We start from the raw sequence: 14305 nt of genomic DNA on the forward strand, positions 1-14305 counted from the left end.
TATTTATATACTAGAAACATTCAAACCAAAACAAACTTTATTACCTCTCTTTCCTCTTCCCTCTTCCCTCTTACAAGATATTTTAACATCCAATCTCCAGATATAGCAAATCTCTTCTGCTTTAGTTTTTCCTAAATATGGAAGACTTAAGCTTTTATATTGGAGTCATAGGTGAGCATAAGCAATTTCTATCTCTGTACGATTTTCTGCATATATATATGCTGAGAAAATATGCATGCTCATGTTTCTTTCTATATATGTTGCAGGCAATGTTATTTCTGTGCTGGTGTTTCTTTCTCCAGCGTAAGCTCTTAAATTTTAATTAAGCTTCTGTTATATGATCTATATATATCTTTTAATTCGGAGTTTAATTTGATGATGATAAAAGTGCATGATCTGTGGATGCAGTGGAATATTTTGGCGAATAATAAAGCACAAATCAACTGAGAACTTTGAGAGCCTTCCTTATATTTGCACATTGTTGAATTCTTCGCTATGGACTTACTATGGCATCACAAAACCTGAAGAATATCTTGTAGCCACTGTTAATGGTTTTGGCATTCTAGTTGAAGCTATCTATGTTACTTTATTCTTCATTTACGCTCCATCAAAACAGATCAGGGTTCGCACTTATAATATTAATGTTTATCTTCAGTTCAATATCAGAAAGAAACTCCCATGAAATTACTCCCTAAATTATATTTTGGTAATTCCAGTGCAAAACAGCCGCTCTTGTTGGGATCCTGGATGTGGCTTTTTTGGCAACAGCGATTCTCGTTACTCGGTTAGCTTTGCAAGGAGAGTTACGTATTGATGCTTTAGGCTTCATTTGTGCGGGCCTCAATGTTATTATGTATGCATCGCCTCTTTCTGCCATGGTAATTCACTTTAATCGTCTTTATATTTTGCTTCATGATATTCATTCAGATTTTTGTTTTATTTTATTTTCTTAGAGATAAAGATTAAGGAGTATTTTAAGCTTGCATGATTGATGGTTCATAAATCCAATAAGTCAACTTGCTTTGGTTTGCTCCCAAAAGAAACCTTCAATTAAAATAATGAACTGGAGGCCAACTTCCTTACTTATTAGATAGACTAATTGACTAAACAATATTTTTTTAAAGAGGAGTGCGTGGCAGCCATTAATGAAGTGATTGAGAGAATGTGACTTTTTGGTTTACGAAGAACACATTCCATAAAGCTAAGCATCTCTAGAGGAAACACACATCACAAAGAGTGTCTTCATAATTGAGAAACGGTAAAAAATGGTGGCATTCTCAAATATACTGGTCATTTTGTCACTTACTTTGGACAGCTAAATAGCTGCCATACATCACTTGGGCACTTGGGGGACCTAAGCTCTAATCTAAAGCAACTATCAATTCGTTCAATAAATTGATTTACATTCAGGCCAAAAGTTTGATTTATATTTATTACTGATTTGGTGAGGCATATATGTCTGTTTGTGTGATTGCAGAAAACAGTGGTGACTACCAAGAGTGTGGAATACATGCCATTTTTCCTCTCATTTTTCCTATTTTTGAACGGTGGGATCTGGGCTTTCTATGCCTTGCTTGTTGGTGATATTTTTCTTGGGGTAGGTCAATTCTATTTTTTTCTACTGATATCTAGGAGATTTTTCTTTTTATTGTATGGTCCTAACACAATCCTAACATATACAAGTGTGTGATGAAGCTAAGAGAATTTCAAGAGTGGGCCTAGGAAAAGGGATCCAAGGACTCTGTTATCACATGTCCCAGGGTCCATCCAATTGTAATTTGTGTTGTGCAGTCTTTTCGTCGTCTTCTTTTCTCACTCGCACGTTTTTGAATTCCAGGACAATTATTGGTCTCCCTCCATCAATATATGATTGGTTTTTACCTTCCTCATGGCTTAATTATCAAATCGTAGTTCATGTAGCGGATGGATTTCCTTAAGAATTAAATAGCTGAATTTGAATCGCACAATTGAAATTAAATATTAGTCCTATTTATAATGTGTGGTTAATTATATAATATGATGCAGGTGCCAAATGGGGCAGGGTTTGTACTGGGAACAGCTCAGCTAGTACTCTACGCAATCTACAGAAACGCCAAGCCATCAAAGAATGTTGCGAATGCATTAGAAGAAGGAACACAACACGAACCTCTAATCTCTCCCTCTTAAAAACCATCATTTGCAAATTATCATGAAGCGTAAACAAACCCTAAAGCCAGGAGTATCCTTTATATATATAAATATATATATTCCTGGAGGTTTAACTTGGTCATTCATTGCTTGACGGGAGCAGAAGGGGTGAAACGTTACTACACCGTCATGCGTATAAATCAGCTTATGGGCATACGTAATTCCGTATTATAGGTATAGTTTTGAGACTGTTCAACTTTTGTTACTCTCAGAAGTCTGTCATTTTATCAGTATTCGATAGAGGAAGATGCTTGCAAGTTTGTGTTTTAGATATTGCATTTTGTATCGTCATTAATGTCCATGTAAAGTAAGAAATGAAGGTTTTGTAGTTAATCTAAACTATAAAACATACTTTATTTATTATTCTTCCTCCTTATGTAATTTGAAGCCAATTGTCTTATCACTGAGCTTGATTATCCTAAAATCTTCCAGTTTAGTTTATTTGCTCTAAAGTTTTTTGCTTGCCATAATTTGAGTTACTTGCGCAGTCGTGATCTGAAGTAATTCTGTCGGGGAAATCATCTTATAAATGGATTGCAAATAAGAAGATGTTAGATGCATTCATCAAAATATCAATACATCCAATTTATATTCTCTTTTAAATTGATCATTATCATGTTCAAGTTATTTAAGAAAACATAAAGTTAAATGCATGTAATGTTTCACCGCATCAATAAAATGAGTTAATTTCACATGTTAATTAGGAAATTATGTAATTGGCATGATAAACCGGCGGCTTGCTGGTGGCAGCGCCGAAGCCTAGCCACCGGCCTAGAGTGGTTGTGTTTGCACTTGGCAGCCCTAAATCAGCCCACTTCCGGCCATTTTTTTATTTTAATTTTCAGCCACCACACAATCACCATCATAAACACCACGGACATACTGCAAATGGTATTCAATTTTTTTTTTTGTCTTGATGAACTTGTTAATAATCTGAGTTTATTTGATTTTCATTATAATTAATGTGATAGAAATCCTGATTTTAGAATGAGAAGTTTTGGAAAAGGATATTTCAAATTATTTTTTTTTCGTTATTATAAGTTTCTTCAAGAGTGTTCTCCAGGTAGTTGCACTTGGAAGTCTTCATTGATGTTATCTGCATTAATGCTGTCTGCACACTCTACAAGATAAAAATAAAATGAAAACTAAAAATCGAAACACATGCTACAGGGGAAAAAAAAAAAAAAAACCTTCAAAGCCAGCGTCTCCCTTAACAAACAAACTCGTACATGTACAGTTCACCGGAATAAGGCTTGAGGCTTCTCAATCTCGTTGCAGCTAACAGAAACACTTACTACAGAAATTCCGTAAAAGGAGTGTAAAATTTATAACAAAGAGAAAAGCCAGATGGGTAAGAGAAGAACAACGATAGAGGTTGGAGCTGATGGAGTTGCTCTCATGGTCACCATCATCAATCCTCCTGTCAATTCTCTGTCTCATGAGGGTACTTACTTTAATTTTTTTTTTTTTTTTTTTAATGTTATTCACTATTTCTAACTGTTATAATTAACCACACACACACAAAAGAATCAACCAAACAAAGACCACAATCAAGAATCACAACCAACACGCACAAGAACAACCAGAATTTTACCGTGGTTCACTTGCTTTATTTCAAGCAAGCTACGTCCATGTTGAGCTCAGGAAACACACAAGCTCGCTGCACTAAATCACTGTCAAGATTACACACAGCACCACAAAACCCTCAAATCCCTTCTACAACCTGTAACTCACCCTAGAGATTATACCCTTTCAATCCCTACTGACAGCATATACAAATACACTCAGAATGACCTGACCTAGTCACTCAAACACCAAGTTACAAGATTCACACAACCCAAATTGAAACCCTAACAGACTTAATATTGTGTCAACGAAGAAGAGAGAGTTCGCACAAGAATTATTGCGTACAATATGCCAAAACAATTCTACTTTTATATGTTTGATTGAAGGGTTAATTCCAGCCGTTGGATCTTCTCTTCATCAACGCTCAGGATTGCTTCTTCAGTTTAGCTCAAAACGACGTCGCCTCATTTAAGTTCTAATACGACAGTGTTTCAAGCCATCACATCAACAATCTCCACCTTGATGGGTTGAAACAACCCCCTGTACCAGTGCAGCTCGCCTTCAGTGAATCCTTCATGGCTCTTTTGTTACCCTTGCTTACTTAATGGAAAGCAGGTTCAAGCAATGCTTGAACTTAACAAGTGTAACAATCTTCGTCCTTATGTCTGCTGGATTGTGCTCAGTAGAAACCTTATTGAGAGCTATCTCCTCCCTGGTGACCAGATCTCTCACAAAGTGGTAACGAACATCTATGTGTTTGGTTCGCTCATGGTACACCGGATTTTTACTCAGGTGTATTACACTTTGACTGTCTGAAAAAAATGGCTGGCTTCTGTTCAGTCAGGTTTGCTTCACTCAGGATTCCTTTGAGCCAAATTGCCTCTTTAAATACATCAGCTACAGCCACATATTCAGCTTCGGTTGATGACAGTGCAACTATAGGCTGTAATTGTGACTTCCAGCTGATGCAATTACCCCCCAAGGTAAAGTAGTATGTTGTAGTTGACTTCCTAGTGTCCCTGTCACCTACAAAATTAGAGTCTACAAAACCAGCCAACTCAAATGAGGCAGACCTTTTACAATATTCCAATCCATCATTCAATGAGCCATTAACATAGTTGAGTACCCATTTCAGGGCTGTCCGGTGTTCCATACAAGGATTGGACATGTATCTACTCAGCAATGATATCACAAATGATAAATCAAGCATAGTACTAATCATAGCACACATCAAGGACTCAATTACATTTGCATAGGGTATGGTCTCCATTTTAATTAACTCAGCATCAGTATTAGGGTATTGGGCCTTGCTTAATGTGAAATGGTTAGCTAAAGGCATTGAAACAGTTTTAGTCCCTGTCATTCCAAATTTTTCTACTAACTTATGCAGGTATGAACACTGGTGAATTTTCAGTTTGCATTTGCTCCTGTTCCTATCAATTTGCATGCCTAATATCTTCCTAGAATCCCCTAGGTCTGTCATTTCAAATTCAGCATTGAGTTTATCAGTAACATGTCATCTACGTACAGCAGTAAGTAAATAGGTATATCATTCACAATAGCAAAGTAGAAACAATTGTCATACCTACTCCTAGTGAATCCTATACCTACAATAAATGTGTCAAATCTCTTATACCATTACCTAGGGGATTGCTTTAGACCATATAGAGATTTCAGCAGTAAACAGACATGGTTGGGGGCCTTTTTATCTATGAAACCTAAGGGTTGGCTCATGTAGATCTCTTCCTCAAGATCTCCATGCGGGAATGTAGTTGTAACATCTAATTGTTCAAGCTCTAGATCCTGGTGGGCTATTATGGATAGCATTGGCCTTATGGTTTTGTACTTAACTACCGAGGAAAAGACTTCATTGAAGTCTATTCCCTCTCTTTTGGTGAAACCCTTGGCTACTAATCTAGCCTTATACCTGAGGGGATCCTTTGTAGTGATACCTTCTTTTAATTTGAACAACCACTTGCATTGTACTAGTTTCTGATCCGTAGGCTTTGGTACAAGCTTCCAGGTTCTGTTCACCTCCAAAGACTTCATTTCTGCTTCAATAGCAGTCTTCCATTGATCCCTTTCCTTTGACTGCATGGCTTCCTCATAGGTTTCAGGCTCTGATCTTTGTACTTCGGTACCTGCAAGAAGAGCAGTATATATTAGATCAGCATATGAATACCTTATGGGTGCCCTTACCTGTCTTCTAGTTCTATCTCTTGCAAGTTTTCAGGCTGAATCTCAGTGTCATTTGCTGTTTCTGTCTCATCCTCATGTTCTAGATCAGTTTGTCCAGTTTCTCCTCTAGGTTTAGTAACAGCTTCAGTTTCTTGAATGGTTTGTGTTTGAGTAGGAAGCTCCACCTCAATTGGTGTAACTTCAGGATGGCTAAAGGAATCCTCTGAGCTTGAAGTAGGGTCAGATCTTGTTCTAGTTTCCTTATAGGAAAGACTCCCTCATTGAATATCACATCTCTGCTCACAATGATTTTAACGCCTAGAGATTCTCTATCCCAAAGTCTATAACCCTTGGTCCCTTCTCGATACCCTAAAAATATGCACTTAGTTGATCTTGGTTCTAATTTTCCTCCTGTGGTGTGTGCATGGGCTGCACAACCAAAGACTCTTAGGTGGCTTAGGGTTGGGATTCTACCAGTCCATATTTCTTCAAGACTCTTTAGGTTTATTGCAGTAGATGGGCTCCTATTGACCAGGTATTTTGCTGTGGTAAGGGCTTCTCCCCAAAAGGAGGTGGGGAGTTTGGAGGTTACTAATAGGCACCTAACTTTATCAAGAAGGGTTCTATTCATTTGTTCTGCCACTCCATTCTATTGTGTGGTGTGGGTTACTGTCCTATGTCTTAAAACCCCTTGATCACTACAAAACTTGTCAAATTCTTGGTTACAGAATTCCAGCCCATTGTCTGTCCTAAGAACCTTCACCCTTTTGCCCATTTGGTTTTCTACTAGGGTTTTCCAATCCCTAAACCTAGGTAGAACCTGATCTTTGGATTTCAGTAGGTACACCCACACCTTATGGCTGTAGTCATCCACCAGAGATATAAAGTAATTATTCCCTCCATAAGATTTCACTTTTCCAGGTCCCCAAAGGTCAGAGTGTATGTATTCTAGTTGGCTAGTGGCTAGGTGTGTCCCCTTAGTGAAACTGTTTCTATGCTGTTTCCCTAAAATACAATTCTCATAGAATTCAAGGGAAGTAATCTTGTCCTTACCAAACTACCCTTTATGCTTCAGAATGTCCATACCTCTTTGACTCATGTGGCCTAATCTAAGGTGCCACTTTTCTGTATTGGACAGGTTAGTAGAAATAAACACAGAATTAAAGCAGTTTTGGGAATGGTTCCCACAGAGTATGTAAAGCCCATTTCTTTTCTCTCCTTTCAGTATCAGGTTGTTATTCTATATATGTTCAAACATCCATTTTCTACTCTATAACAACATCCTGATTCATCTAAGGTGCCAAGGGATATCAATTTTTTTTTAAGTTCAGGAATATACCTAACCCTAGTTAGTTTTACCATTTTTCCTGTGTTAACCCTTACTGTCACTGTGCCTATCCCTCTTACCCTACATGCATTGTTGTTTCCCATGTAAACAGTTTCATTGTCAACATTTTCAAATTCCTGGAACCAGTCTCTCCTAGGACTCATGTGAAATAAACAACCTGAGTCCAACACCCACTCTTCACCAGTGTCATTCATTGACACAGTAAGGACTTCAGGTTCCTCTACCAGGTTTTTGGTGGTGGCTAGGTTGTTCTCTGTATTCCCCTGTTTTTGTTTTTTAATCCAATCAAAACAATTCTTTTTAATGTGCCCAGTTTTATTACAAAAGAAGCATTTTCTAGACTCTACTCTATGCTTGTTGCTGCCCTTCCATTTTTTCTTATTTCTAGCCCCCTAATTATTCTGATTTCCCTTACCAATTTGACTAGGTTCTGGTCTGCTCTTAACAAACAGATTTATGCCATTTTGTTTATGGGTTTTTAATTCTAATTCTCTGGCCCTAAGTCCTGCTGTTATTAGGTCAAGATTTAGTACAGTATCCGAGTGCTGTAGGGCATTCTTGACTACCTGGCAGTCATCAGTCAGGGAGTTCAATAGGATCATGGCTAGACTAGTTTCTCCTAATGCTTGGTTTGTCCCTTTCAGGATCAAAGTCATTTTCAGAAATTCGTCTAGGTTTTCATCTATACTCTTAGCTCTATCCATTTTATAAGAAAATAAAGCCCCCTTTAAAAAGGCTAAGTTGGGGGCAGATTGCAAAACATACAAGGTATTGAGTTTACCCCAGAGTTCAATCGGTGATTCAATTCCGTCTACCTTCATGAGAATGCTGTCAGACAGGTTCATGATTATCAAGTTGTATGCCTCCTCATTGATCTCCTCTTTCTTCTTCAGCTTCTCCTCTGGCCACTTCTTGGAGTCCTTTTCCAGTGCGATGGCCACCTTGTTGTGAGAAAGCAATGCTTTCATTTTTTTCTTCCAACTCCCGAAGTCAATCTTCCCATCATATTGGGAGATTTCCATTCGGGTGGTGGTATTTGTCATGGTGAAGTGTTTGGTTAGGTTTGTGAGAAAGAAAGATCAAGAACTAAACTCTGTTCTTGAATCTTCAAGAAATGGGAATACCCTAGGTTTATACTGGTACTGAGATCTGTGCTAATTCGCTCCGAATAACACTCCTCTAGACTCCAATTTGATTTCTAAACCCTAAAATTGAGAAAGCTCCAATTTAATCGGCAGTCCCAAAAAACCCTAGAAATCTCAGATTGGAATTTAACATGATATCTCCCTAATTTCTTGTAACCTAACGCTTTGATACCATTGTTATAACCACACACACACAAGAATCAACCAAACAAAGACCACAATCAAGAATCACAACCAACATGCACAAGAACAACCAGAATTTTATCGTGGTTCACTTGCTCTATTTCAAGCAAGCTACGTCCACATTGAGTTCGGGAAACACACAAGCTCACTGCACTAAATCACTATCAAGATTATAGATTACACACAGCACCACAAAACCCTCAAATCCATTCTACAACCTGTAACTCACCCTAGAGACTATACGCTTTCAATCCTTACTGACTGCATATACAAATACACCCAGAATGACCTGACCCAGTCACTCAATCACCAAGTTACAAGATTCACACAACCCTAATTGAAACCCTAACAGACTCAATAATGTGTCAATGAAGAAGAGAGAGTTCGCACAAGAATTATTGCATACAATATGCCAAAACAGTTATGCTTTTATATGGTTGACTGAAGGGTTAATTCCAGCCGTTGGATATTCTCTTCATCAACGCTCAGGATTGCTTCTTCAGTTCAGCTCAAAACGACGTTACCTCATTTAAGTTCTAATACGACAGTGTTTTAAGCCATCACACCAACACTAACTTATGTTTTTTTATTAGTGTTATTATTATTATATGAAAAACTTATTTTTCTTGTATCACTTTGAACCCATTTTCCAATTGAACTAAATTTGATGTTTTGTCTCATGGGTTTATTAATTTGGTTGTTACATGATGTGACAAGCTTGTTTTTCTCAAAGCATTGAAATAGCAAAAGTTTGGTGATAACGTGGCTGTTGTTTTAACAATAAGTTCTTGTACATTTCATTGAAACTAAACTTTTTCTTTTTGGCTTGCAAAGCCAAGCGGCGTGGTGTTGATAATGATTTGGTTTAATAGTATAGCAATGGTGGAATTGAGAAGAGTCGGAGTGTCGATTATTAGCTTAGAGAAAAGAGGGTGCAATGTTGAATTTAGTATTAGACTCTGGTTGAGTGGTGTAATCATACAAAGCTATAACGTTTGTAGTGATTTTTTTCATAAATCCACTTGTGGGGATTACATAAAGATAAATAGAAGTCAGCTTGATTAAACTGTTACCTGCACATTCTATCTTTCGTTTGAAAACTTATATTGATAGAAGCATTTGTTCTTGTTATGCGTAAAAAAAATCAGGGCTAACATAAGCTTACATCAACGAGCACTAATTAGAGTTCAGGAAAGCTTTGCACCGCCCAGAATCTGCCATGTCGCCCTAAGACAGAGAGAATATGGCTATCACCAACTCAGGAGGCTCAAGTTTTGTCTGTGAATGAATGTGGTCTGCACACCTGTCCAACATATAATTTAAGGATATTTTCTAAGTTATCAGCCAATGGGACACAATGAAAGACTTGCATGGCACCTACCCACTGACAGACTTGTTATCATTACTTTGAATTCAACGGCTATAAATAGAGGACTCCTCTTCAACAAATCGGGGTCTTTGACTTAAACAAAATAAATAGCAAAGATAACATAAGGGAAAGAGACTAACGTAATATTCTCTCTGAACACCAAGCTCATGTAATTCTGTTCATAGTTCGTGACCTCTAACTTGGCTAATAACCAAGAACACTTATATAAAAGAAAACAGTGGATGTACGAATCGCTTTAAGCATCCAAACCACTATAAAAATTCTCACTATCTCATTTATTATTCAGTCTTTGCATGCAACTAAAACTTAACCTAAGTCTCATATTAAACACGTGTAATTTTTAAGACTTGCTTAGCACTTTGCACGTGTGAGGTGTCAAAATCACGCATCAACAGTTCTTTTTTTTTTTTTTTTTTTTTTTAACTGTTTGGTCGTAGAGTGATTGTGAACTTTACTGTTTGAAAAGCTTCTAATGTAAATTCAGGAGATTGATTATAATTGAATCTCATTTGGAATTGTATCATGTACCCTAATTCTTTGTCTATTTTAGATAGGCTTTTCAAAGTCATTGTTGTAAGAATGTTTTATTTATATTTTTGAATGAACATTGTAACATTCCTAAAAAATGTGGTAAATTGTCTAAGTCATCTTTCACCTCTCCCCAGTGATAAGAAGCCTAAAAGAGAATTGTGACGAAGCCTTACACAGAATTGATGTTAGGGAAATTGTTGTTATAGGTAAATGAGTGGATGATGTTAGAGTAGGTGCCCTAGAGCCAATCAATTATTGTAAAATTGATTATGTAATAAATGTTTATTTATTAATAAAAAGACATATTCTTCTATATCGTGTATGTAATGATATATATCCTTAGGATGGTAGAACCATGACGAGGGTATCAAGTGTTTCAAATCTTGATAGTAATAACCCTATGATCACATATGGTGACCATTTTAGAAACGTCCGTAGCCCCGATATTATTTTGACCAAGGACACAGATAATACGGTAAGACCATCATAGTGTTGAACGACCCTGTTGAAAGGCAATGACTGATCTCACTCGTCAAAGTTGTTTGCTGACAACCTAGTGCAGCGCATGAGTGCTTGCTAGAGGCAAGTTCATTGGACAGACCCACCAGAGGATTCCATATGGATGGTAACCCTAGTGTCTATGAAATAAATCCTCTAACAGATGGTGGTGCATGTGATCCTTAGACTTAGGATCACCGGAGCGTCTTGTACACCAATTGGTGTAGTTTGACACTAGCCTAATGTAGTTCTATTTAGAGCTATCAATACGGTAGTGATTGGCTACATTGAGAAGTGTATAGAGACTATGGTGGATCGACAAAGGATTCATCACTCCTAGGTACGGAAGAAGTTATCTCACTAAGTAAAATAAGAAATGACAATGACACTAACTATGTGGCCACAGTGGGATTGAGTTGATGCTCAATCCAATTTAATATTCCTATCATTGGTCCAGTAACTGAATACAAACATGTCGAGGATATCCGAGGTTGACACTATTTTTGTACCTCAGTCTCGATGAGATAACAGTTGATGAAATGATTTGATTGCACGGTAACCATATCGTTGACAGGCTATGGTTTCGCTAAATCCGAATCTATCGGGTAGCCATGATGCCTTACTAGGGTCAATCTTGGTCTGTGTGTAGTAAGACGATTAATTAGTGTTAATCGCGATACTACTCACTGCCGATATGATAAGGAGCCTACGGGTGACACACTTAGAAGATAATTTAAGAATCAATTTGTGAGAAGGGTATTTTCATCTTTCAAGACGAAAGGGTATTTTGGTAATCTCATAGTGTAATTAAATTTGTTGAGGTTGTTGCCTGTATTTAATTTTAATATTAAAATTAAATTAGTAAGATTAAATTTAAATATATCAATGTATATATTTAAATGAATTATTATTATTAATTGAATGTTAATATATTATTATATATTAATTGATTTTAATTATAATAATAATTAATTAATTAAAATACCATAAAGGGTGTGTTTGGTTGCAAGAGTGAACTAGGGTTGGAGCCCATGGCTATTCCTAAGTGGAATAGGAGTTTAATTGTTGCACTATATAAGTGCAACTTAAAATTAAAACATAAAAGAATATTCATTCAATTAAAACCCTAGCCACCCTATCTCTCTCAAGAAGAAAACTTTTCTTGTTTTTCTTTCTTGATTCTTAAAGCCCTTGATTGTTCTAGCAAAATAAGCAAGGGTTCTGCGGATTATCTTCATGTGGACTTCCATGAGTGCGATCCAACTTTGGATCGATTGACGAAAAATCACATGAACAGTAACAATTAACATTAACCATGAACAGTAACAATTAACAGTAACTGTGAATAGTAACCGTGAAACTGTGTTCCTGTCTGAAAATCAGAGATATTTGAGGGTTCCTCCAAATGTATGTAAGTATTCTAATCCTTGAATGAATTTACTTTATACAGATTTTTGATTATAAACATGTAAACGGTATAATCTATATTCGGATCTTGGCAAAGAAAGGTAATTGATCTATCGATTGAATTTTTGTTTTTCCACTGTGTATGGGAGATCAATTACTTACAGATGAGTGGAGATAATATAGCTTATACTGAAAACATTTGTCTAGCATTGTAGATGAATGTGATGCTGATGGATGAGCAAAGAAGAAAAGAGAAAAAAAAAAATTATTATGTTATGTTTGACTTTTGTTTTTGTCCCACATGATCATCCTAAAAATATTAATAAATATAGTTTTGAGTAAAACATTTGTTTCTCTTCCTCTTTTGAGGTTATAGTTATCCTTGACTTAGCCAACCAAGGTCGCCTTTTTGGCTAATCTCGCCATAGTGGGGTTTATTCTAACCTCACCACCGTTGTAATCAATAGTGGGGTTTCCAACCTTGCCAAGATTGGGTTTCTTGTAACGTCTCGGCGTTAGCTTGATATCAGAGCTTTGGTTTCTTCTTCAGGTATTTTTCCTCCTCCTCACTTTTATTTTCAAGTAGCCATTATTTTAGTTTTCCTTTGCGTAGTCATTAGTTTACAAAACTTTGGTTTAGGACAATGAGTAGCTATTTAATTCATATGCATGTCTAAGAAAATTTTGTCAACAAGACAATGAGAATCCAAGGAAAGTGAGTCTTAAGTGGGATTGCTTGCAACTCCTTCACTTTCCTGGGAATTTTTATAGTGTATATTGAACCATAGTAGCACTTACTACTATACAAAGATTCTGTGAATTATTTGACTTCATACCTCATCAACCCTACCATCTCACTACCCCTTCACCACAAAATGCAACCAAAACCACAAAATCATCAGAGAATTGCTTGAGATATTGAAATGGAGGAATTTTGAAACCAAATAAGAGAATTACAAGAACAACTTGCAAGACCAGGAGCCATAGGAGATAAAGATCCAGATGAAGAAATTGGTAACAGCTTCAACATTGAAGGTGAGGGCACCAATCCACTTGGGGAAGACTCTTCATCTCAAGATGAATCACCTACGTTCTGTCCAGGGGGTCGAGCCAATGAATTGGGGATTTAAAGTTTCAAAGTCGACATTCTTGAGTTTGAGGGAAGACTTCAACCAGATGATTTTATTGATTGGTTATACACTATAGAAAGAATTTTTGAGCTTCAAGACATTCTTGATGAGAAGCATGTAAAGCTGGTTGCAATATGCATCTATATGGTGGGAGAATTTGAAACGGCAACGAGAAAGAGAAGGTCATCAGAAGATCAGATCATGGGAGAAGATGCGTTGAGAATGCAAATGCAAGTTTCTTCTAGCACATTATCAGCATGACTTTTTTCTTAAATTTCATAATTTAAGAAAAAAAAACCATGTTAGTAGAAGAGTATACAATGGAGTTTGAGCAACTTCTTCTGAAATGTGATATCCATGAACCTGAAGAGCAAACTATCACTGGTTATCTGCGAAGTCTTAACGTGGAGATTGCAGATGTCATACAATTACAACCATCTTGGAGTCTGATTTAATTTATCCAATTGGCGATTAAGGTTGAGAAGCAGCATGCACGAAAGAACACTATAAATTCCACTAGACAGCGGAAGACTATAACAAGCCATGGGAAACAAAGCTCAGCACCCTTGTCAAATCCTAAAGTAAACTCTTTCAAGCCTCCTTATAGAAATGATAAAGAGGGTGTTCTAGTCGTACTCCTAATGTCACTTTAAAAAAAATGTTTTGGACATATCGGAAGCGATATGCCCAAAACCTTGGCACTTGAAACATTTTCTTGGAGTTGTTAGAAGGTCATCAGTTA

At 36.8% G+C, this 14305-nt stretch overlaps 2 protein-coding genes across 2 annotated transcripts in view; both read left to right on the top strand.

Moving 5' to 3' along the window:
- LOC116135577 (bidirectional sugar transporter SWEET17) lies at positions 1–2550 on the top strand. Its single transcript, XM_031421287.1, has 6 exons — positions 1–171; positions 267–303; positions 409–622; positions 717–878; positions 1478–1597; positions 2026–2550. Exons 1-6 carry the CDS (start codon positions 138–140, stop codon positions 2164–2166), a joined length of 708 nt encoding a protein of 235 aa, XP_031277147.1. The 5' UTR covers positions 1–137; the 3' UTR covers positions 2167–2550.
- Positions 2317–14305, top strand: part of LOC116135612 (glyoxysomal fatty acid beta-oxidation multifunctional protein MFP-a-like) — a 27783-nt gene continuing 15794 nt past the window's right edge. The window contains 2 exon segments of the mRNA XM_031421325.1: positions 2317–2352; positions 3544–3631. Coding sequence (XP_031277185.1) covers positions 2317–2352; positions 3544–3631 — 124 coding nt within the window.

The sequence above is a fragment of the Pistacia vera genome, unplaced genomic scaffold, assembly GCF_008641045.1.
Source record: "Pistacia vera cultivar Batoury unplaced genomic scaffold, PisVer_v2 Contig301, whole genome shotgun sequence".
In the NCBI taxonomy this organism is placed as follows: Eukaryota; Viridiplantae; Streptophyta; class Magnoliopsida; order Sapindales; family Anacardiaceae; genus Pistacia; species Pistacia vera.